Here is a 24,652-nt window from a genome sequence, read left to right as displayed (position 1 = left end):
GCAATTGCTGCGAAACCTTACTTCTGTACATACTTTGGTGATCAAGGACTGCGAAGAACTAATAAGTCTACGTAGGGAATAAAATGTCTCCACAAAGACTAACGTGGATGTACATCAAAGCGTTGTGGATAGTTGGATTCTTTTCGGAGGGATTAGAAAAGCTCGAGCGGTAACATAGCTAATGATTGAGGGATTACCGATGCTAACATCTCGCTTGATCCACCCCCACATTTAACAGCCCTCCGAGTCGAGACATTAGAACTCAAAGATCGGTCCGAGATTGGAAATATCAGCCCACGCAATTTCAGCATCTCATTTCTTTATACAAAAGTTTTCTTTTTCAGATGATTTTTTTTCAATAGATATACAAAAGTCTTCTGATTTATACAAAATCACAAAGCTAGCTATTGATCAATCATATGATTGTTATAACGTGGATTTGTGATGATATTTTCATGGTGTGTTTTCTGCCAATTTGATTTTCGCACTGCAATTTGTCAATTCTTTTTGGTATTCTAAGAGTATTCTCGAAAGAAAAAAATAAAGTATATGTATGTAAACTGTTGAACCGGTATGGCGATCGATATCTTAGACGACCTTTACCTTTCCTCTGTTCTAACCGACCTAAAGTTAGACTGATGGGGGTGACTTCTTTCAAATAATTAACTTAAAGGGGTTCAAGGCGATAATGGGATCTAAAGACAACAACAATGCGATAGTGGCAATCCAAATTGACCTATATACCGTCTTAACGAGTGTGATAGTATAGTGTTGACTTTAATTCCTACTTCTCTCTATTTGTGTAGGGAAGTCATGCAATTAAAAGGTGTAGAGGAAGGCTTTTTGCCCCTTTGCAAATGAACTAGAAGTGCCTCGGGTTTGGTTGCCATTTGATTATGCCCCTAGATTAGCAACCAGAAGGGCCTTCGGAGATTTTTGTTTGAAAGATTACAAGGTGATCTCTATACTTGAATTTTCTTATAGGCTACTAACAGAGAGGGATCAATTCATTGTTCTTGCATTTGATGGGGTAAGTATTACTTACCAAAAAAATATTTACATATTTACATTTTTTTTTGGGTGTTGTATTCATAGACGATTCCAAAAGTAACCCTAAAACAAGAAGTGCAACAACACATTCGACAAGTGGTGTAATTGTCTTTTTTCTAAAAGCATTTGTGTTTGCCCAAAAATAATTATGTCTCAGACGTCTAATTCTTTCCCCAAGCAATTATAAAGACCAACATTCCCAACTAATTTTAAAGCCCAACACACTAGAATAATAGGCTTGAACTTTTTCTTTTAAAACATTGAATAGTTAATTAGTTTATCATCAAAACAATAGCACAATATACAATTATAATAGCCCAGAGTAAATCAACTATTAATATAGTAAGCCGGCCACAGGCCGGCATATTGGCTAGTGATAATAATATTTGAGTTATAAAAAAAATAATCATAAGCGGTTTAGTTGTGCAAAAGGGCATTACCAGCTTTATTATTTATGGTGCACTAGTCCGTAGAGGACCACATGAGTCGAGTAGGAGTGGGTCAAAATTGAAGGGGCAAGTCAAGTCTCGTGGAAATTCAACAGCCGGTTGGCCAAAAAGCAAGTAAACCCTAGACCCTACTACTACTTGTTGTCTGGAGAGAATGATGAATAAGGGGGCGGAGAAAGAAGATGGAGCTGGGGAGGAGTTGAAAACAGAAACATTAATTGAGGAGGATTGGGGTAATTATAGAGATGATGATGTCATGCAACAACACAATGCTATTCAAGCTGAGGAAGCTCACAAAGTTATCTACGTTGCTGACAAGGCAAGTCCCCCACTACTTTTATTTATTAATTAATTATAATGCATTTCTATATAATATTAATTGACATCTACTATAAAGGGCCTTCTTTGTAGATTTGAGAAGCGTTTATTTTGAATATTTAGTGGCGAGATTGGGGAATATTATCTTGATTGGTGGGTTTGTACAGTCTTTGAGGATGCCTTCTTCCTTTTATTGTAATTTTAGTAACATGGACACGCCATATTTCAAACATTAACGGAAAGGCAGTCTATGGGGGAAGACAATGGAACAAGGAGAAGAATTTAAGGACAAAAACAGAGTATAGAGAAAAGGAAAATGGTACTATCTAAACTATTATTTGTCTCTTGTGTGGGGAAGAACTTAACAAAAGAGGCAAAATAACCAGTAACAGATGTGTAATGTCGAATACATCCGTTGTGAGGAAACTATGAGCTCTATTTATCTTTTCCTTACGCGCCAAACCATCTTTGTTGGGAGTATTCTAGAAGTTTTGAGTTGTTGGTCATGGTCTAAATTTTCATCTACTGGAAGAGAGAAATGCTAAGGTTCTACTCCTCTAAAGTGGTAAAATGGTTATACCCCAGTAATGGACAAAAGAAGTAGCTAGGCAAGTTGTTTAGCCACTTGAAAAAATTAAAACAGAAAAAGAAAAAGAATAATTAAAATAGAAAATCTGTTCAACTTCTTCTTCCTTTCTCCTTCCTCAATGTTCATTCGTTGTACATGCGAATGGATGTCTATGCCATAAGGTGTCAAACATCTTCAATGTTAGATCTTAATGTGTATTTCACTAAGTTACATTGACACGGATACGTGTGTCTAACACAACGAAATATAAAAAATTAAGGTATATCACTTACAGTGTGTGTCCGACACGGACACACGGATACGTATCCGACACGGACACATGATGCAACTCTCTTAGCATTGATTCAATTTCGTTGCTAATAATAATAACAAAGTCTCTTAGCAAAACCAAAAATTCTTTTTCTCGTGTAAGTATTTTCTACCAAATGTCAAATATTAGGTGGAAGAGAAGGGATAAGGATGAAAGGTAAAATTACATGACCTGATTCCGGAGGGTGGTTGTCAATGGTTGTGGTTATAACTCAATAACTAATCCACTATATAAATTTAACACTTTTGCATCAGTTTAAGAAAAGGAGTGAAGGATCTTGAATGATTAGATGGGCATTGGAAGAAATGAGAGCAAGTCAACTTTGCTGATTTTACTCCGTTTTTCTTTAGGTATATAGAAATTTGTTTAAAAGGTTATTAGGTGACTTATTTTGTCAGTTAGCAGGTCAGAACTATTCTACCCCCTTAAGGGGGATGCTAGCAATCCTCACTTGCAGATTGTTTTGGAAAACCTTGTTTCATGTGATCATGTGGAAAATATGGCCTCAAGGAAATTGTTGCATCTCTGAAGACAAACTTGCGGCAGTCGATCAAGTTGTGGTTTATGCCGAAGGTGTTATTTGGGGTTGGGTTTCACATCTGCCTAATTTTATTGGTCTCCAGTTGATGACCTTCTCTTGACATGGGAAAGTATTGTACTACCTCCGTGTTGCCCGCCAATTCCTTGTACTCGTGTTTGTAGTGTGACCTACTTCATCACACTATTGTGTTTTGGTGAGAAAGAAGATAATATTTTTTAATTGTGTGATCTTCTTCGGTGCATGAACAATGGCAAACATCCTTTGCTTTGCTACCATTGTTATGAGCATCCCCTTTTTCTTTTACTGATCAACCAATAAGCACAATTAGCCGCACAATTAGTCACTTGCATAACCTATTAGGTACAGTTTCAGCTAATCGGTTGTAAGTGACTAATTCTGCTTATTGGTTGATTAGTATTTTACTATTGTTTGTTCAGTAGCGGAAACGCAATGAATATTCATCAAATAGTAGTAATCCAAATTTAATTGCATAGATTCTTATCTCCAGGCCGAATATTTTAATGGACATGGAAATTTTTTCATGCACCTTAGATCCTATCCTATCACTCGCCCCATTATTAATTTTCTTCTCAAACATTCCCATGTTATCGATCACTGCCTGATGGAAATTTGCAATTCTGTTGTGGCTGTCATTTTAACTTATTTAGAGTCTCAAGGAGAAAAAAGATGTTGGAAAAAATGGTTTGGTTACTGGATTTAGAATTGACAGTCGGTTGTATGATAGTTCAGATATCCTTTTGCCATCAGAAGTCCAGTCCTTCACCCAGCTTTGATTTCATTACACAAAATATAGAGTATACTCTGTATATACTCTGGATATCTTGCCTATTCCTGCATATTGTTTTGTTAGTCTGAACACTGATATATTTTTTTTAAGCTGCAGGATCCTCTCTCTGCACTAGCAGCCGAGTATCAATCTGGAAGCCCTGTCATTCAGGAAAAGATAAAGGTTCAGTTTGTGTTCTTGACGGCATTTTCTTCTAACAGTTCTGAGATAAGCAGTTCTTGGAATTAACAACACAATTTTGGGTCACCATTGCAGATCTTAGGTGAAACATTTGCTGCCATTAGACGAACACGGGGAGATGGAAACTGCTTCTTTCGATGCTTTATGTTTGCATACCTGGTATTATCCTAATGCATTAATCTCTATTCTTGAAACTTCTTTTCTGTAATAGTTTGGGCATCTACCCTCCAACATGCTGTTGGAGGAATGTTAATATGCTGCTGTGGTTTTGGCTACTAAAAGAAATTGTGAGATTGCGAAATTAGGAGCATATTCTGGAATCACAAGACAAAGCGGAAGTTGATCGTATTAAAGCAAATGTTGAACAATGCAAGAAGACTCTACAGAACCTAGGATATGCGGATTTCACATTCGAGGATTTCTTTGCGGTAATTTTTTTATCTTCAAAGTAGCTTCCGTGTCAAAATATATATAATTTCAGCTTCCGCTTCTTTACGCTTTTGTTTGTGGGCTGAAAGTGAAAAGTAACTGTTCCTTAACAGTTATCTTAAGCGTTTGGTAAGGTATCCCTGAATTGAGTCCCAACATTATCCACTCTGTCTATAACGAATCCATGTCTATTGAAAATTGGAATGATGAATGACTTGCAATTGTATTTCTGAAGTTTAGGAGTGATTTTGTTGATGTATTATTATGTGTCACTTTAAGCATGATTTAATATGACCACAGAAATGATTGCAATTGTTTTCTTTTGCACTATCCTCTTGTTAATTCCCTGTAAGCTCAACTTTCTAACCTAAGTATCACACATATTTCACTTTCCTCTCACTGGGATGTTGAGTTTATGTCTGTTGTTGATTGGTGATTTCCTTCCGGTCTTTGTGTAGTCTTGTCAAGTTTCACAGTGATAAACTTTATATATTGTATATATATTATATTCATATATTGATACATGGTCTCTTAGTAGTGAGAGGGAAGATCATTTTATGAAATCCGTTATTCGAAAATTTATCCATTATCTTTATCAGCATTCAATTGTGAAGATGCTTATTTGTTACTCGTGTTGAGATAGAGTTGAAACTTGTCCGGAATTAGGAGGTTTGTGTGGTTCTAAAAGGATTGCCTTGTTTCCCTCGTATGTGTTTCCGGATACTTTTTTGGTGGATTTTACCAATACCTCTGATATAACTTATAAGCATGGACCAAAATATTGCCGATATATATCAGTATTTTGGTACACCGACATCGATGTTTCCAATATATATCCACCGAATATAGAACCCTTTTTTTCCCGATATATATTGGAATTTCCGATATAAAACTTTATATCACCGAGATAATCGATATATCCGATATTTACGATATATATCGTTTGACTTTTTGACCATTTTTTAATATAAATCCGATATTTCCGATATATCCGATATTTCTGATATTTTAAATAGTTTGGACTGGTCACAAAAAAAAATGGATATATCTGATATATCCGATATATATCGGTTTTTGGGTACACCGATATATTAACCGATATCGATATTTTGGTCCTTGCTTATAAGTAGTTTACCAAAGCATAGTTTTGAACCTTAAAAACTTGTAACCTGTAATAACTTTTGTACTGTGATTTCAAAGGTCTGATAAGCTGGGATTGCATCTCATAACTATGCTGTTCAGCTATACAGTGATGGAGAAATTGTTATGAATTGCAATTTTAATTGCCGAAAGTTGAATCTGGTGGGGAACAATTTAAATTAGGAAGAACATGACATCTCAAATAATAGCACCAGGTTGTATGCAATTTATTGATTAATCCCAAATCGCAATTCAAACCAAAACTTTGGTGGTTCAGCACACTTGCGGGGTAAACTAGAAGGATAGGTGAGAAAACTCTAACCCATTTGCAAGCCTATTATGTCCTTGTCGGAACATACGATATTTGGAAAATGTTTTGGGACTGCACACACCAAAATAAAAAATCGAAATAAAAAAGAACAAAAAGGGCTCTTCTTTAGATCTTGGAGTCTTGGGTTTTTATGCAATATGGTGTTTCCAAACCCTTAATTTGATTCCCAGATTAGCTTTTAGGGATCTTTGAGAAGTGGTTCTACTATGACTTCTAGGTTATGTAGGATAGTTTTAATTTTAGGCTCATTTTAATTCAGAGTTTCGTTACTATTAATATCCTTTCTCATTCAGTATTGGGTTTCTGAATTGTAAGCCATCTGAGGACTGAGGCTATATATATAAAACCTTGTAAGCCTTTGGCTAAATTGGGTGGTTGATTATTTATGTAGTTTTGTTATGTTAGAGTGTGTATACGTTCGGACGTTCCCTTGACACTTTCCAGGGAGATTACAAGGAAGACCGTATCATCCCTTCATCAAGATTGTGAGTTTTAAGTCTGATAATTAATTTTCCTCATAAAAGGATTTCGGTTTCTTCAATCCCCCACCGAGTGGCTTTCTTCTCTTGGTCAGCAATCTAGGGCGCATCCAAACGGTCAGACAAGCTTAATGGAAGAGGTATGGATTTAGATAATGTTTGCCCACTTTGTAAGGAAGTGGAGGAGGAAGTGTATCATCTTCTTCTTCTTTTTCCAGATACTCCAGTAGAAAAGTGAGTGTGGAAACATAGGCGCACGCCTATGTCTTCACAGCAACTAACTCATGTTCTACATCAGTTTTTCTTGTCCCTCAATGGATTTTCGAATCTTCTGGGGAATGTAGTGGAGGCTCTTGGTGGTGACATTGTCATTAAGGACCTTGGTCCTAAAGGTAGATTGGAGAGCTTCTTCCTAAGGCTAGTGTGGGGGATCTGGAATTAGAGTAATCGGAGAGTTTTGGAGAACATGGAGAAGGAAGTTCATAAGATATTGTGATGAGAATTGCATCGTGATTCTTGTAGCAGGCAATATGTAGTTATTTTACTATTTTCAGTTCTATTTAGATTCTTGCTGATCAAGTTAGGTTATTAGGCAGGATTTAGTTTTCTTGTTTGATAAGAAAGAATGTGAATAGAATTGGAAATGGTAAAAATAACTAAATATTGCTGGCAACACGAGTCACTATACAATTCTCATCATATTGGGGGACATAAAGGAGCTTTTGTATGATTGGTCAAGGAGTGTCAATTTTTTTAGGGAACTTTGATTTCACGATTTCATGTATAATTGGGATACTTTAGTATTATAAGCCACTGTTCCGGGGTTGTTACCTGCTAACATTTGCTTCTTGCTAAGGTCGCTACTTTTGTAACAATTCTATGGAATGAATATTCTTCTTATTGATGAAAAAATTGTGTTGCATTTATATCCTTTAATTGCAAGCAAGCACATCAATTGGGTGTCTGACAACGTTTGTCTTTGTCTCCCCATCACCACTTGCAGTAGCCACTGTCAACACCACATGACCACAACAAACCATATTCTCCTTTTTGCAGCAGTCCCTATTGTCTTCACTCTAAACTACCAGTGACTAGCATACAAGCTATTGCAATAATTGTCAATCTGTTGAGTTTAAAAAGTATCTAATTTGGCATTTGTGCCGAAACCCCTTTCACTTGGTTAGGATTTTGTGCATAATATATGGAGTTGGCTGATATATCATGTTCATCTAGCCGTCTATTATTTTCCTCCTACCATTAGCTATCCCACTTTCCTCGTATAGAGAGACTTGTGTGTGTAAGAGAATAACAAAAGGAGTAAGCAAGGATGACTTTTGACACAACACACGCGTGTTAATCACTTAATTTATTATGGCAACTATTGGCATTGAGTAGGGCGGTGACCTAAATTGCACTTATCAAGTCCTTGCCTTCTTTTATTACCAACTATCTAGTGCCTGCTTTTAGTTGCTCTGATCGATATTATTTTAAATCCTTTATAACTGTGTTATTAACTGCTTCAGTCAATATCAACTTAACTGGAAAAGTTGTTTCACATTGTATTTACTATGTATCTTGAGTGAGTTACATGTCCTCCATAATAGATATCATAACATGTTGGCAAGTTAATTCAAGAAAAACCAGAATTATATAAACTTGATTATCGGAATTAAGCCATATAGATAAGCTGGTCAATGTATGTTGGTCATGTAAGATCTTCATGATAACACATAGGTCTCCATGCATCTAGCAAAATTCACAATATTTTACAGTTTTTATTCCGTCTTTTACATCTGAGGAACAATTACTTACCATCTGCTTTTCTTTAGTCCAAGTAGAACGGTCTTTCTTTTTATTTTTATTTTTTTTTGATAATATTGAATGGGTCTTATTTTGGCAAAAGTTGAAGATCAGTTGTATTAATCTTCATGATAGTATTTGGGTCTTTGTGATTTCTTTCATTTCACTGTCATGAATTATGTATCTAATTAGTGATAGGATTGGTTCAGTTATTCATTGAGCAGCTGGAAAGTGTTATGCAAGGAAACGAAACGTCCATAAGGTGATATAACTTGGCCTATTTATTTAAGTATGAAGAGAGTTCACTATGTTAGTAAATGGCCAAATTTGTAGACAAGTGAAATGAACACAATCTGTCATTGTTTCAGTCATGATGAACTTGTGAGCAGAAGTCGGGATCAATCAGTTTCTGACTATGGTGAGAGATGTTCATTACATGGAAATAATGATATGTCTTATATTTTATTTCTCCTAATAAAGCTTGTTGTCCAGTGGTAATGTTCTTCAGATTTGTAACCTCTGGAGAAATACGAAGGAGGGCTGAGTTTTTTGAACCATTCATTCTGGGCTTATCAAATATGACCGTGGAAAAGGTTTCTCTTTCTCCCTTATAGTCTTATATGTTGTTGTTATTGTTACACAGTAGTTGCGTCATATTAATTGTCTGTGCATGTCTGTTGAGCTTCTTACTGGCTTGGAGACATCTGTTTAATTTTCTCTGTACTGTCCCCTTGTTTTTCTTGCTCCATTATTGATGTAGAAAGCTTGTGTGCTTATGCTTCTGATATCAAACGTTTTGTTTTTGAGATAGAGAATTAAGATAGAAACCTCAGTGTCTTATTTATCCATTTAATTTAAATTTGATGCCTGGGAACTTTGTAGTTTAGACAGTTGATTCTTTTTAAACTTTTAGGGGGTGTTTGGCAACATGTCTAAAAGCCACTTTGTGGTTTCCCATGAGGATAAAAGCCAAAAGCTTGTTTGGTATTCTCCCAAAAAATTCACATAAGCATAAAGCTAAAAAGACAACTTTTTTAGAAGACCGAAAGTCACTTTCTATGTAGCCTATGTTTTTGCTATTTCCTTTGGCCTTGTGGTTTTTTATACATGAGGATTTTGGTAGGGGAAGTCAAGGATCTTCTATTTGATTGGGCACTTGCTACTCTATTGTTTATGGGTGTAAAATTTGTTGATTGTGATGAGATGTGCAATCTTTTGTAATTGGGGATTTGGGGAGGTTGAGTGTGGTTGATTAGCTCCTTGCTTCTTGGATCCTTGAACGTTGTAGTATTTATTATCTTTCTGTGAGTACAAAGTGAATTTTACTGATTTTTTCTTTTCTTGCAAAAAAAATAAAATAGAAAAAAATCATATCTTATGAAGTAGAGATTGACCAGTTTATATTAGGTGGCTCAACCTAAAACGCATGCTCAACTTACAAAATATAATTATTATGTGGTGACATGTGCCTTCTGCCTCGCCGCGTCTTCTGTGTGCCAAAGGAGGTCGTGCCGCTAGCGTTATTTGGCTCTCCTACGAAGGCTATGTCTTCAAAACAGTGATTTAGTCCATGAAGACCATAGCTTTCGAGTTAGACACACTTTGCCTCATCTATGAAGAATAAAAAAGCATTCACTTTTTGAAGTAAGAAACAAAAAAGAAGTAAAGTTTGGACAGCCTGGTTCATCGGAAAAGTCTCTTCAAAAGTGTTCCATACTTTTATATATGTAGATTTTGTTGAAAACGGACTCATGGATCAAAAGCATCCTTTCTCTGCCACATGTAGCATTAACTCCTTGCCACTTGTCACATGTTTTATTCCTTTATCTCTTAATATTTCATTGCCTTTCAAAACCATTGCACTTAAATTTGTGCAGTTTCTTGGTAGTAACTAGTAAGCCATAAATTGACTTGAGAAAATTAAGGGTGAGGGTTTTGAGCTTATTAGAAGAGAATTGAATATAGACTCTTGGATCATTGGTGCTTAGGTATCCACATTAAATGCCAAAAGCTCCATATGATATAGATCTAATCTGATTTGAAGTGATTTATTTTGTACTCTCTCTCTCTCTCTCATGGCATTTTTTGTTTAATTTTTATGTAACAGTTCTGTAAGGCTTCAGTGGAACCCATGGGGGAAGAGAGTGACCATGTTCACATTACTGCTTTGTCCGATGCACTAGGTGTACCTGTCCGCGTGATGTATCTCGACCGCAGCTCCTGTGATACGGGGGGTATTAGTGTAAACCATCATGATTTCATACCTTCTTCCAGTGAGTCTCTGGATGCAACCAAAAACAGCTCGGACTCTGTGAAACCGGTCATGACATTACTGTATCGACCAGGGCACTATGATATTCTCTACCCCAAGTGATCTACTCCCAATCAGGTATGCTCTTGAAACAATTAGCAGTTGTTATCACACATACACATACATAGGATAGCGTCAGGCTCCGGGAGTAAACTTGTATACCACAATCTTTAGGCATTCAATGAAATCATTTACACTTTGTGTGCATCTAACATATGTAGCAAGCAATTATATGTAAAGTGATAACTTGTTTCTGACTTCAAGTTTAGATGCTGTAAGGCTTGGACCGAGCTAAGTCCCACCACCTTTTCTATCTCTGTACAAGTTTACAAGATACAAGATAAAAATGCATTTTCAGTGGATGAACTGACAGGTCTTACTCAGACTATCAAGAGAAAGAAATCTTTTTCTTTTGAAAAATCTGTCTTTTCTGTGTTCTTTCTGCTGAAGCAGGGTAGAGAAGAACAGAAATAATCTTGGTAAAGAAATTGTTAAAGATCCTACGGTATCATGTCCAGATTTTACCTAATATATGTTACCATATGTATATTTTGAGATGTTTTCAGTGGGGTGTTAATATTTTCTCCGCATATATCAATATGCTCCTCCCCCAAAACTCCACTTTGCCCTCTCTCCACCACCAACTCCAATTACCAACACCACTTCCTCACGTCTCTTTTTTTCTCTTCACTTCGATAGAGTTGAATGGCCTCTAAAATACTTAGTCCTGGTCGTCTCTCCAACATGGTAATACACGCATGCGATATCTTATATGTTAAGATTCTGCAACTGAAAACCATATGCTGTTGATAATGAAAAGTTAATTGAATCCCGTCTTTATCCTCATTTGTTAAAGTCTTTCAGTATCCTTAGCAATCAAAAGATGGCTAAGTTTTTGAGTTCATTGAACTTTTAATTCAATGACATTCATTAGTTGAGGTGTAATCAAAAAGTTCAAAACCAAAGGACTTTGCCCCCATTGCTTCAGAACTTGAATTGATTTTAGTTGGACTAAAATTAGGTTAGATTCCTTTTATTTGTGTCTGAACTGTCTCATACCAGTAAGCAAGAGTGAGTGGGGAAGAATTAAAAAACAAATTATTTTTAAGAGAAACATAGACGGAACATGAGAGAGGGTTGGTGGTGATAATAAGGAAAGGGGGTGGAGAAAGGGTATGATAGGCAATATGTAGTTTCAAGGGTGAGCTTGTAGAGGTGTTACAATGAAAATATTTGCACCCTTTCACTATGGTGTAATTTTGGTTAGGGAAATCTTTCTTAAAGTGTAGACATGAAATCTTTTTTGAATTGTGCAAGAAGCCATGTATAAAAGCATATTGTATTTTGATTATAAATTAATTTATACTACATTTCTTCACATGGTATCTCTTAAACTTTAGGAGCATACTAACTGTTCTGTACCATTTGTTATGAGTGAGCAGCCCCAGGAACTATATGTTGTAGTGCAAGGCTTTAAATTCCCAGTGTGGGATTAAACATCTCAACACTGACCCATGTGGCGTTACTTGAGCCTATCAAGTGGACCATGATTATGAATGGAGTGGTCCCATGAACTATATACTCCAGTGCAAGGCTTTAAACTCCCAATGTGGGATTAAACATCTCAACATGCCCCTTCACGTATGGTGTTCCTTGACCTTTAACACATGGACGACCATCATTGGGTGACGTGGAGCAAACGGCCCGCCCAAATACCAACAACATCAAATCGCCAGTTACTCTAAAAGCTCAAACTTGTAGAAATGACAAATTTTATAAATATTAGGAAGAGGCTCAGAATTGAACATAGGTGGGACACACCTAGAAATGTGGTGTAATAACCTCTAACAATATCAAGAGCTTTAGGTTTCTCTTTTTGTTTTGATGCTTTGTTTAAATATTTTTAGTAAATTGGAATTATAATAGTTGTTTCATTATGCACGACATGTCTTTCGTTTATATATTAGTTTTATGGTTTCCCTATTGTATGCCAAATGGACCAACACCCAGGGTACTCTGCTGCTATCTGCCACCGATGGTACCCCATCCTCCATCCGTAGGTACTGTTTTCACACTATCAACTTGCTAGCCGACACTATCAACAATATGATTCGAAGTGATATCTTGACATTGGAGTTGCTCACCACATAACTGTTAAAGCTGGTCATATGAGCCAACAATCTCCCTATGAGAGGCACCATTGCCAATAAGACTTGGTCAAAGTCAACGTATGGAGATCGTTGGCGTATACGACCAACGTCAATTGTCATGTGGGGAGCAACTCCAGTGTCAGGATACCACCTAGAATCATGTTGTTGATAGTGTCTCTACCAAGTTGATAGTGTAAAAGGCACTACCAGTGGATGGAGGGGGGTACCATTGGTGGTAGATAGTAGTAGAGAATGCCCTAGAAATAAGTCGTTGGTGGCGGAGGGTACCAATGTCAATAAGACTTGTTATCCGGAAAAAGTTTAATCAAAACAAAAAGAGAAACCTAAAGCTCTTGATATTGTTAGAGAATATTACACCCCATTTCTAGGTGTCCCACCTATGTTCTATCATGAGTCTCCTCTTTATATTTATTGAACATGTCATTTCTACAAGTTTGAGCTTTTAAAGTAATTGGCAATTTGATGTTGTTTGGCCTGGCCATTTGCTCCACGTCACCCAATGATGGTCATCCACGTCGTAGACTCATGTAACGCCACACGTGAGGGGGCATATTGAAATGTTTAATCCGACATTGGGATTTTAAAGCTTTGCACTCCTGGGCCGTTCCATTCGTAGCCAATTGGTTTTTAGTTGGATGGCCAAATATAATAGGTTTAGTAGAGGTGCTCTCTCATGGGGAGAGAGTAGCAACTCGAGAAAAGATGTGTGGTTTTGTTATTGGAGATCAGTGGCAGTGATACGTCGTGGTTTCTTGTTTGATCATCATGTGTGCCGATCTGCAAGAACCTCAACACATTGTGAACTCAGGATTCTACTAGATCGTCCTACTTGTGTTTAAAGGTATTTATACTTGAATCACAACCGATTTAGTCTCGTCCTTCCACTTGCTTCTTCACCTTTTCTTATCTAAATGTCCAAGATTGGGTGCTAGATCTACAGATCCACTAAGGGTTTTTAGTGGAGATGGGGATAGCGATTAGAAGAAAGGTCTTTGACTTGGAATCGAGTGGTATTGCTGGCCCAGTGCAATCTCCATCATGGAACAGATGATTGGGGTGTTGTGAAGGGGTTATTCTTGTTTTTTTTTGCTCGGTAAAAGTGTATTTATTAAAATTAAAATAAAAAAAGATGAGATGTCCTTATGCGTACAAACAAAAATGGTGAAAAGAACCAAAGGGGAAAGAAACCAAAGAAAAAGAAACAAAACGAAAAACCTCTATGGGAGTCCTCATAGCATAATGGACTCCCATCTACAGACATAACTCTCAAAAGGTATCGTCCGGAACTCATCATAAATGCGAAGCCAGAAGCAAAGTAACGCCTTGATGGTCAACACCACCTTCTCCCTAGGCAAAGACACCCTATGATGCACGGATACTCCTAAAATGTCATTGCACTCATATCGATCGGCTACGATACCGATACGGGTACTGGATACTTCTAGGATACTTCCAGGGTATTGGAATCCCTGAAATAGACCTGATCCGACAGTTCTACTCCATTGAAATGTAAATTGTTCTTGAGGCTTCAAGTTGTATTGACTTTGACATGTGTTATAATAGTTTTTCACATGTTCCTGACTAACTTTACTCAAAAAACTACTAACATAATTTTCAAAATTAAAATATTTATATTAATTAGTACCCATAGGCTGTACCCGTATCCTAATATTTCAAAAAAGCCATATCGTACACCATACCGGTGTCGTCGTATCTGTACCCGTACCCGCATCCGTGCATCATAGAAGACCCCCTCAAAAATGCGGTTATTCCTCTCTAGCCATAAACCCCATAAGATAGCAAAAGGTAGTATATTCCATGTGTGTCTCCCTTTACGAGAATAGACATCCAAGTGCCAAGATGCTAGTAAAGCCTTCACCGACTTAGGGCATACCCACGAAACACCTATTCCAAGACAAAGAAACACCAAATACTCCAAGAAAAAGGACATCTAAGAAGGATATGATCGACTCACCTCCCTTCAAACACGTATGAAAATTAATAAGCATCTCTTTAATACGCCTTTTCCTAAGATTATCCATAGTCAGAATCTTGCCTAGAGATGCACACTATACAAAGAAAGCAATTTTCAAAGGGACTTTAGAACACCATATAATATGACTCGGGAAATCATGCAACACTCTCGTACCTAGACATTGAAGCGTTGAATGAATGATGGAATAAAATGATCTACAAGAAAAAATTCCCTTCTTGTCGATGAGCTACAGTCTTTTATCTCTATCCGGTCTCACATTAGGAATGAGTTCCAACTTTCCTATAAGTGCAGCCACACTAGCAATGTCCCTGTCACAGAGAGCCCCATATATCCTAAGGTTCCAAGCCATTGAACCATTATCTTCCCGCATGAACCAGCGATCTGGTTTATTCTTTGAGTCAGATAGAGCATATAACCGAGGTAACGCCATCATCAGAGTTCTCTCCTCCAACCACACATCCTCCCAAAAGCGGATACTATCCTTACTACCTAGGTTGTAGCCAATGTTCTTGAGAAAAAATCTCCTGACCTTCTGAATCCTTTTCCATATTCCGCATCCATAAGCAGTATGAACAGGCCCGCTCTCCCAGCCCCCATTTCTTTCCCCAAACTGAGACACAATAACTCTTCTCCAGAGACTCTATCCTCCCAAACCTCCAGAGCCACTTACCAAGAAGCGCTTGATTAAACTGCTCTAGACTTTTGATACCCAGTCCTCCATCATCTTTTGGCTTGCAGGCCCTGTCCCATCGCACGAGGTGAAATCTGTGTCTATTATCGTTGTCGTCCCACAGAAAATCTCTCATGATCGATTCCAATATGTTGACAACAGTGGATGGCATATAGAATAGAGACATATAGTACAACGGAAGACCCGAAAAGATGCTCTTGATAAGGATGACCCGATCACCCGTGGACAAAAAACAACCCTTCCATCCTGACAATCTCCTGCTAAACCGATCTAGAAGCCTGTTTCAGATGGATACAGATCTGTAAGAAGCCCCGAGAGGTAAGCCCAAATATTTGGATGGGAGATAACCCATGTTACACCTCACGGAGGAAGCCATAAAGGTCAGGTCCTCCTTTCCCGTTGCTCTAAAAATGGTGCTTTTCCCTATATTAACTTTGAGACTCGACACCGCCTCAAAACAACACAGAATGCCCCGAAGATACCTCAACTGCTCTAAACTATACCCCGTAAACACCACGGAATCCACGAACTGGAGGTGCGATATCAAAACCTGATTTCTGCCCACCCTGAATCCTTCCAACACCCCTAGACAATTTGCTTTGTCCACCATCCTGCCAAACACCTCAGCCACCATGATAAAGAGAAGAGGGGATAAAAGATCCCTTTGTCTTATACCTCTGGAGCTCTTAAAAAAACCCGTTGGCGTTCCGTTTATGAGAATGGAAAAAGATGCGGAAGAAACACATCTCCGATTCCATCCCCTCCATCTTGCCCCAAACCCCATCATCCTCATGATGTTATCAAAGAAAGTTCCAATGCACATGGTCATAAGCCTTAGCCAGATCAATCTTACATACCATCCCCGGCCTATCCATCTTCCTTTGATCGTTTATGGCCTTGTTAGCAATCAAAACTCCGCCCATAATCTGACGTCTAAAGACAAAAGCCCATTGTTCCTGAGCTATGACCTTCGACAACACTTTCTTCAATCTGATGGATAAGACCTTAGAAATGATTTTATACGCACTACCAATGAGGCTAATGGGACGTAAATCAGATATGTCTTCCACTCCATACTTCTTAGGAATCAACTTGATGAACGTGTTGTTAAGACTGTGAGCTAAGAAACTTGTCTCATAGAAGTCCCGAACCATTTCCATAAAGTCCAGTCTAACCACTTCCCAAACTGTTCTGAAGAACTCAATCGGAAAACCGTCCGTATCTAGAGATCTATCATTTTTCAAACTCTTCATAGCCTCCCAAGCCTCTTTTTCCTCCATAGGAGTCTCAAACTCGTTCTGTTCTTCTTCAGAAATGCCTACCAAATCCAAATTATCCGCCCGAGGTCTATAATTATGTGGCTCTCTATACATATTCGAATAATACTCGACCACCCTCTCTCTAAGACTGTCATCCCCCCTCACCTCTTCCCCCTCTAATCAACTTATCAAAAAAATTCTCTCTGTTCCTAGCTTTCGCACACTGATAGAAGAATTTAGTATTAAATTGTGTCTCATTTAACCACCTCTCTCTCCTGACGTGCGTCTCCATGATGTTTCCTCCATTCTAGCCACGCTCTCAAAATCTGCCTTAAGGTTTATCCGTTTGTTCCACTCTTCCCCTGAAAGATTGTGGTCCTCCTCTTTCATATCCAAGTCCTTGATGTTTCTCATTAACGATTCTTTTCATTTTTCCACTCTCCCAAATACTGTTTTGTTCCACATCTTGATCTTATCCTTGACAAACTTGAGTTTCTTGGCGAAGATAATACTCGGTCGGTCTCCTTCTTGATTCTCTATCCACCACCCCTTAAAACTATCCATGAAGGTAGGGTCAGAAAACCACATGAGCTCAAAGCGAAAAGGTGATGGTCTTCCTACCCCTGCCTGTTTTACCAAACAAATAGGATGATGATCCGACGACATGCTTGGGACCACGAGCTGAATCAAACGTGGCCACTTTAACTCCCACTCAACTGAAACCAGAATTTTGTCCAAAGTAGTCAAAATAGGGTCATCTTGCTATAGACCTTAAGGCAGCAAAATAGGGTCCCCTAGCTCGCGAGTTGTGGAACTGGATAGCAGCAAAATTTCATGTCGCAACAGATTTCTGGAACTTCACTGATGCTATAGACAAAGGGAAGAGCTCCAATTCTTTAATTTGTAACATTTGGATGGCGGCTATACTAGGGGGTATGGTGGCGTTGTGGAAAAACAGAAACAAAATTTTTCATGAGAACTCTCAAAGTAGTCTCAGTTTTTGCAAGAGTTTTGTAAGAAAGTAGATTCTCACAACTGCCTCTCTTTCCAAAAGCTTCAGCAAGCCACAAGACAAGGACGTTCTCCATAACTGGGGAATTGATGGTAAAACAAGAAATGCTCCACGCATTATGCCATGTAGATGGATTTTGCCTAATGCAAATGTGACTAAGGTCAATACAGATGGAGTTGCAAAGAAGAATCCTGGAGAAGCTAGTGTTGGTGCTGTTGGTAGAAACTCAAATGGTGAGTTTATCTTTGTCTACAGTAGAAACATTGGCATTGCAACAAACTACATGGCCGAGTGTACTGCTATACTTGAAGGCATGGAGATTGCAGTCAGTAAAGGTCGAACATCCATTTGGGTCGAATCCGATTCAAGGGCAGCAGTAACAGCATTCAACTCTGGTAAAATTCCATGGCAGTTGAAGCAAAGATGGAGAGAATTGCAGACCAAATTGACCTTTTGTACTATCACTAGTACTTGGCGAGAGGTGAATTTTACTGCTGATAAAGCCGCAAATTTTGGAGTAGAATTAGGTACCAGTACCAGTAACACTTACATATGTGATGGTAGATCCCCATGGGTCTATAAATGGGAGGTACCAGACGAAATCTACTATAGATTTACTTGAGTGTGCACTGGTGATGTAGGAGTTTAGCACCCCCTTACTCTCCAACACTGTACATTTTTTTTCTTTTCTGTTTTTCTCATTAATGAATTTCAATCCTATTTAGCAAAAAAAAAAAAAAGGGTCATCTTGCTTATTTGACCACGTGAACTTGCCTCCAGTTAGAGGGATGTCGACATGCTCACATCTCCTCACCCAATCATCAAAACAGGTCATACTAGGGGTAATGCGGCTACCCCTTTTTTTCTCATGCGAAAATCTAATCACATTAAAATCTCCGCCCACGCACCATGGTAATCCTCTACTGAAAGCAAAAACATCATCCAATTCACCCCAGAAAAGGGCCGGAGACTCCCTATTCGAAGGCCCATAGACTGCAGTAACTAAATAAGATTCAAATTCCCCACCAAACTTACACACAGCAGACATAAAAATAAAAAAACTGCCAATCAAACTGTCAGAAACCTCCACTTTGTCCTTATCCCAGAGAACACAGATGCTGCCCTTTGGTGTGGCTCCCACCGCCGGAAACTCAACCCACTCTATGTTATTCTTGCCCCAAACCTCCCTGGCATACCTAACAGAAAAGCTTTGTAGTTTAGTCTCTTGAAGGAGCGTCGCTCTTTCTCTATCACCTCCTTTATGCTTGGCCTTTTTCTATCATCTCCCAATCCCCACACATTCCAATTCAGAATTTTGTGATCCATTAAAACAAACCTTTTTTCCCCCTTCTACTACTTCCCTCTATGATGTCCTCGCCATAATGAATGGTTGACGTAAGTCTAAGTAACTCCTTTGTCATCCTTTTTCCTTGTTTAACCCCTGAAGGAGAAGCCTCTCTGTCCTTATTGCTCTTCCGAACTCCCGACCCTTTAGATTTTGTCCCATGCCCTGACGATATATGGATAGAACTGTAAATAGATTTTAGCATCTCCAGAACCTCCGTCTCTTTTCCTTCACACGACAACCCCAAAACCCTGATTAGGTCTTCCGTATGCTTAGCAAACCATGATGACGAAGACTCTTCTATCGCATGCTGATTCGGATCTATCATGTTAAGCGGTAGCGGTTCCCATACCCTCCATCAAACTATCACCTCCCTGAGACTCGCCCTCATTCTCCTCTGCCCCCCTTCTATCACCGCTGATATCAAAGAACCCCACATTATTTGCTCCACCCAACTCGCTGAAGGCCAACCCAGATTCATCCTTTTCCTGAGAAAGGATAATGATGCTATTACCGTGCTCCCATTCAATATCCGGTCTCTCTGTTAGGGGCCAGGAGCTAGGTGGTGCTACCATGCGTGAGAAGTTGGGCCCATTCCTATCAATGAGACCCTGATCTTTATAAAAGCCTTCGGTCGCATCAGCAGAAGGTACCTGATGAAAAACACATCCAAAATCAGAAGAGACAAGACTACCAAGACTAATACGATGAGAAAAAGGACTCCCGACACTAAGAATGAGAAGCAACAGATAAAGGTAGCGCAGGGAAAGAAACTCCTGTTTTAAGACTCATAAATGCGACCGCATCCCTTGGTGAAGGTTTACTAGCCTCGAGGCATTCTCTCTTCTTTTCTCCTTCAGGCTGTCCAACTGTATGCATAAAACGATCCTCTATATTTTCTTGTACTTTCGCCCATATTCGATCAGCTAAATCATTCATCTCCTCCATAAACTTTCCTAACACGTCCGACTTACAATCCGTACACCCATTATCCTTTTGATTCGAAACATTCCTGTAAGCCTCTGCGGTACTGCATACATATCGCAAACTAGCCGGTTTAGCCTTTGTGTGCATTGAGATTATTGCCCGAGCCTCATCCCTGTATAGAGCACTTTGTGGGGAGTCAGGAAGTTCTAAATCTGACTGACTCTGCGCACCCACCCCCTCATATTCCGGATAGAGATCTCTCCTCAAACCCATGAAACTCCTAATCTCCTCCGATTCAAACTCCTCTCCCCCCACACCCTGCTGTCTCTCGGCACAGGCAAAATCCTCCTCCACATCTTCGTCAAGAACTTCCACAGAGTTATACAAAGATTCCCTCCTCTCTTCATGCTGAGACTGATCCTTTGAAAAGGGGGGACGAGAAACTAGATTGTTTACTGGAGGTGACCAGCCACTATCACCAACCTCGTCATTTTGCTGGTGGTCTCTCTGTTATCTCGGGTAGATCTTAATGATCAGGAGACCCGGAGGATTTGTATTCATTCGCCTCCCCCTGCTCACAGGCCCGCTGCTCTTCCTCTTTCCCTGAAGCGAGGTCAAAACTGTTGTAGGAGAGACCTTCCTCTTGGGCTTCGTGAGTCTCAGCACCCAAACCCCTGCCTTGGGCCGCATGGGCCTTATGAAAGAAACACTCTGCTGGATCTTGTTGCCTGATATTTGTCACTGGGCTTTGCCCAGCATATGGATCCAAATCTATTGCAGTGGGCTGAGCCTGAAAGTCTTTTACCGAGTCAGGTCCACTGTCCCTTAAGGGAGAACCGATATCCACGTGTTCCCCATGTGCTAGCACGTGTGCACCTGTTATTTCCCCCTGCTCGACACGCGCATCCTCCAGATCACCTCTTCTGGGGTTTGTTGTTCCTCCCTCTTCTTCAACCTCTAAAACAGCCGCCGCCGCCACCACCAGACTTGTACTCCCTGCCCAGTTTAAAAGGTGCTCCAGTGGATCCAGATCAATGAAAGCCTTCACGATGGTACCGTCGCTCTACACCATCACAGATCTGGGCATATCTTTCCCCCTTGTCTCCACCTCCACAATAATACCCTCTTGATCAGAGACAATGCAAATAACTCTCTTTGCACTCGGAATGTCTTTCCTCAAACTCTCAAAGGTTTTATGATTCCACAAATTTGAATGCAGACCACAAACCGCCACGTATTTAGTGATTGACTCAGTTCCAGAACAAGCACTTGTTGGAGCAGTCTGCCTACCTCGAACCATATCAGCGAAAGTCACTTCCTTTGTAACTTTGGTTAAAGCCAGATTTTGATCCATCCCTCTATCCTGTTCTCCTCCTCTGCAAGAAGGCCCTGCAGTTGTTTTGGCCAGTCCCACAGCAAAAGATGCCCAGTCATACCTCTCTCTCCCTTCCGGCACGACAAGATGCTTTGCTTTACCTACCTGGAAATAAGCCGAAATCAGCACATACTTTCCAGCCTTGTTTTCCTTGCCAAAACATGTGATGGTCCTTCCGTTGAACGTGTTCTTGAACCATGATCCTCTGTCAAAACCCGACTCGCCTAAAGCCCTGAAAACCTGGACAATCCACACTGCTTCATCCAGCTTAAAAACGGCACTTGTCTTCCATTTTCTCCCTATCTCTGAGATTTTGAATGAGTTGGACCTCACCACAGTCTCAAAGGCAAAACTCTTTGAATCAATGCTGATGGTGGTCATAATGATCTTCAGACTTTTAGTACTAATCACACAAACTAATCACATAACATTGTTTCACATAATTAGGCAGACTTCTCACTATCTCCTCGTTATGAGTTTAAGTTGACATCATTTTGAGTTCAACACTAACAACAAAGACAATTACAGAAGACTTTAACAAACTAAGGTTTCACCATCCCAACAGACAGCAATTATATTTTGAGAGAACGGGGTGTAGTTAGCTAAGAAAGTGGAGTCATGCTATGAAGCCAGAAAAGGGATAGACTTGGTGGTTAAGGATAAATGGAGAGACCATCAAGGGGCAATTTTGCTGTCTTTAGAATAATATAATCAAGGGAGGTACTTGAAGAGTTGTGGAAGGTAAATTAGAAGCCATTTGCTTGCCTGAAGAGGTAGGAGGGCAATAGTGGTTTCTGCTTGGAAAGGTCTGAAGGAGCTCATCTCTTCTGGAAGTGGAGAATGAGTAGATCGCGGTCCCCAATAAGCAAGGTTCATCAATGCATGCAGCTTCAGTGATCATTTATAAAGAGGTGTGAGGTAAACAGGTGGGGGAGAGAGCAACAAGATGCAAGGTGAGGGGAGGCAGTGACTATTAGAATTGAATTAGTGTAGACTAGAGGTCAGTACTCCAGTCTCGGCAAGATTTGTGGAGCAGGGCGGTGGTCTGTGTGATATCTTGACCAATCAAAGGATGGATGTGGGTCGTGGAATGTCATCAAAATGTTTTATTTCTATATTGAACCAAGGATTCTCCTTTTTTGAGAATGGCGAAGTGAACATCATTGTAGATGGTCCAATGATCAAGGATGTGATGTGGGAAGTTAGGGAAGTGCAAGCATGAAGGTTTGGTTTGCTGTTTGGTGAATGCTGGCGAGAGGTGAGCCTGCTCCTTGACAAGTGGTTCGTAAGAAAGAGGAGATTTCTCACACTGTCATTGCAGACCCACCAGAGACACTGATCTCCTCTTTAAAATCTCCTCTAAACAACAAGATTTCTCACACTGCCATTGCAGCTTCCAAGCTTTCAATAGAAATAGATCATTACTTAAGTGGCTAGTGTTCATAAGAAAGTGGAGATCGGTGTATCTTGTTGTTGAAAAATTGTGTTAAGAGTGGGCAATTTCCTTCTCTCTGCGACACTAGTTAACCCCTCTTCAAATCACTTCAAGTTTCAGAAACTGATCACAATTTATATACCAAGCCAATGTCACTATCTAAAGTAGAATTTTTATATCACTGCTTTACCACCTAGACACTGCCAAGGACACATAATGATAACGCCCCGTCCTTTCTTTCTCTTGGTCCCATATGTATATTATACTATATGAATACTGAGTATAATAGTATAATTGTCCTGATATACCGATATTTCAAATATGTCCTCCCCGAAATCTAGGCAGATATAGTCAATATTTAGCCCTCTTTGTACGATGGTTTAAATTTTTTTACAGAACAATCAACTGTCTTGGAAATATTTCTCAATTACAGGATGCTGATTTCAACAAATCGGTATATATCGGGAAATAGCATGATATATTTTGTGTCATGTTGTTTTATGCAACAAGTATCAAGGAATTCATGGAGTTCTAGCATTATGTGGCAATATCTCCCAATGACATAAATAATGATAAATTTGTAAAGTTGTGTGGTTTGAATCACTTGAGAAGAGTTTTGCTTGAAGGCACAAAAGGTCAAGTGTCTTTGTTACCATGTCAGTAAAACTGCAACTCTTGGATGTGCATTTTTTGGACAATGTCGTAGTGTGGAATTTTCTGTTTAAATGAATATTTTATGATCATGCTAACAAGCTAAATTTTGGTTGAAATTGCTTTTTGTGCAATGTAGATGTGAGCATCAAAATTACCATGGGATTTCAAAGCTTAGTCACGCATTCTAATTAATTAATTGTTTACTTGTTTATCGTATGTAATATATCCTTATATACTTTTTTCCCTTCTGCCTCACAGGCAATGAAAAGTTCAACTTTGTGACTAGCAAAATTGGTCTTCACAAATGTCCGTAAGGTTTCAGCTCCAGTGCCCTGTAATGACTTGTGCAAACTCTTGTATGTTTGTCTTCAAAATGAGACAGCATAGATAAAGAACAATACATTTAACTTCTAATGTAAGAGGGCATTCATCATGTTCTAGTGGGCTTCTGCTTCTTATACCCTTCTGCTTTTCATTTAAGTAAAAGTGCATATATACATGTGGGTTGTTGACAGGCAAAGCAATCTAATTAACTGGACCTTCAGTTTCTGTTCATATTGCTTGTCCTTCTTGTGGACTCGAGATTTTGGTTTGTGAATCACAGTTTTATTAAAATGATCTACAGAAATCTATGTTTACTGAAGTATTCCAGTCATTCAGTACGTGAAGCAGGTGGAATGAAAGACTGCATGTGATATTTTCCTTGGTCAGGTCATTAGCTGCCTTTTCCAAATTTACTACTTTGACTAAGTTGAAATGATCTGTTTGAAATTTATGACCTGTGATTTTGGAGGATTGGGATTTGTAAAATCTAATTTCACCTTGGAATTCAATGGAAAATTTCTGCATCTCAGTTTATCTGTCTTGATTTCATCAAATTGATGATGAAATGCCACAAGTATGAAAAGCTATAATTTCTGAGACTGCGTTCTCTGTAATTTTTACTTCCTGTAATTCTTAGAGCCGGAAGATCAGGAGGAAGAGTTGGATGGTTTCACATGTAAGGTTGTATCAACAATGTAATAAAAGAAAAAAAATGGTTTTCCACATCT

General features: G+C 39.0%; 1 protein-coding gene across 1 annotated transcript; it reads left to right on the top strand.

Moving 5' to 3' along the window:
* The first annotated feature begins 1,266 nt into the window (after positions 1–1,266).
* On the top strand, positions 1,267–24,033 carry LOC147515593 (ubiquitin thioesterase otubain-like protein). The gene is made up of 9 exons (XM_086588473.1): positions 1,267–1,818; positions 4,162–4,227; positions 4,321–4,404; positions 4,551–4,673; positions 8,634–8,686; positions 8,793–8,842; positions 8,917–9,017; positions 10,532–10,813; positions 23,859–24,033. The coding sequence occupies exons 1-8, from the start codon at positions 1,654–1,656 to the stop codon at positions 10,796–10,798; spliced, it is 909 nt and encodes a 302-aa protein (XP_086444599.1). The 5' UTR covers positions 1,267–1,653; the 3' UTR covers positions 10,799–10,813; positions 23,859–24,033.
* The last annotated feature ends 619 nt before the right edge of the window (positions 24,034–24,652 follow it).

Source organism: Coptis chinensis, chromosome 2, assembly GCF_015680905.1.
Source record: "Coptis chinensis isolate HL-2020 chromosome 2, ASM1568090v1, whole genome shotgun sequence".
In the NCBI taxonomy this organism is placed as follows: domain Eukaryota; kingdom Viridiplantae; phylum Streptophyta; class Magnoliopsida; order Ranunculales; family Ranunculaceae; genus Coptis; species Coptis chinensis.
Note: the sequence above shows the minus strand (reverse complement) of the source record. Positions and strands in the feature narration are given on the sequence as shown.

What these genes read in the sequence shown, in the direction of transcription:
- LOC147515593 (XM_086588473.1), top strand. Translation starts at nt 1,654, where the DNA reads ATGATGAATAAGGGGGCGGAGAAAGAAGATGGAGCTGGGGAGGAGTTG. An exon ending in GGAAACGAAACGTCCATAAG is followed by an intron (nt 8,687 to 8,792) that starts GTGATATAACTT and finishes TCATTGTTTCAG; the next exon opens with TCATGATGAACTTGTGAGCA. An exon ending in CAAATATGACCGTGGAAAAG is followed by an intron (nt 9,018 to 10,531) that starts GTTTCTCTTTCT and finishes TTTATGTAACAG; the next exon opens with TTCTGTAAGGCTTCAGTGGA.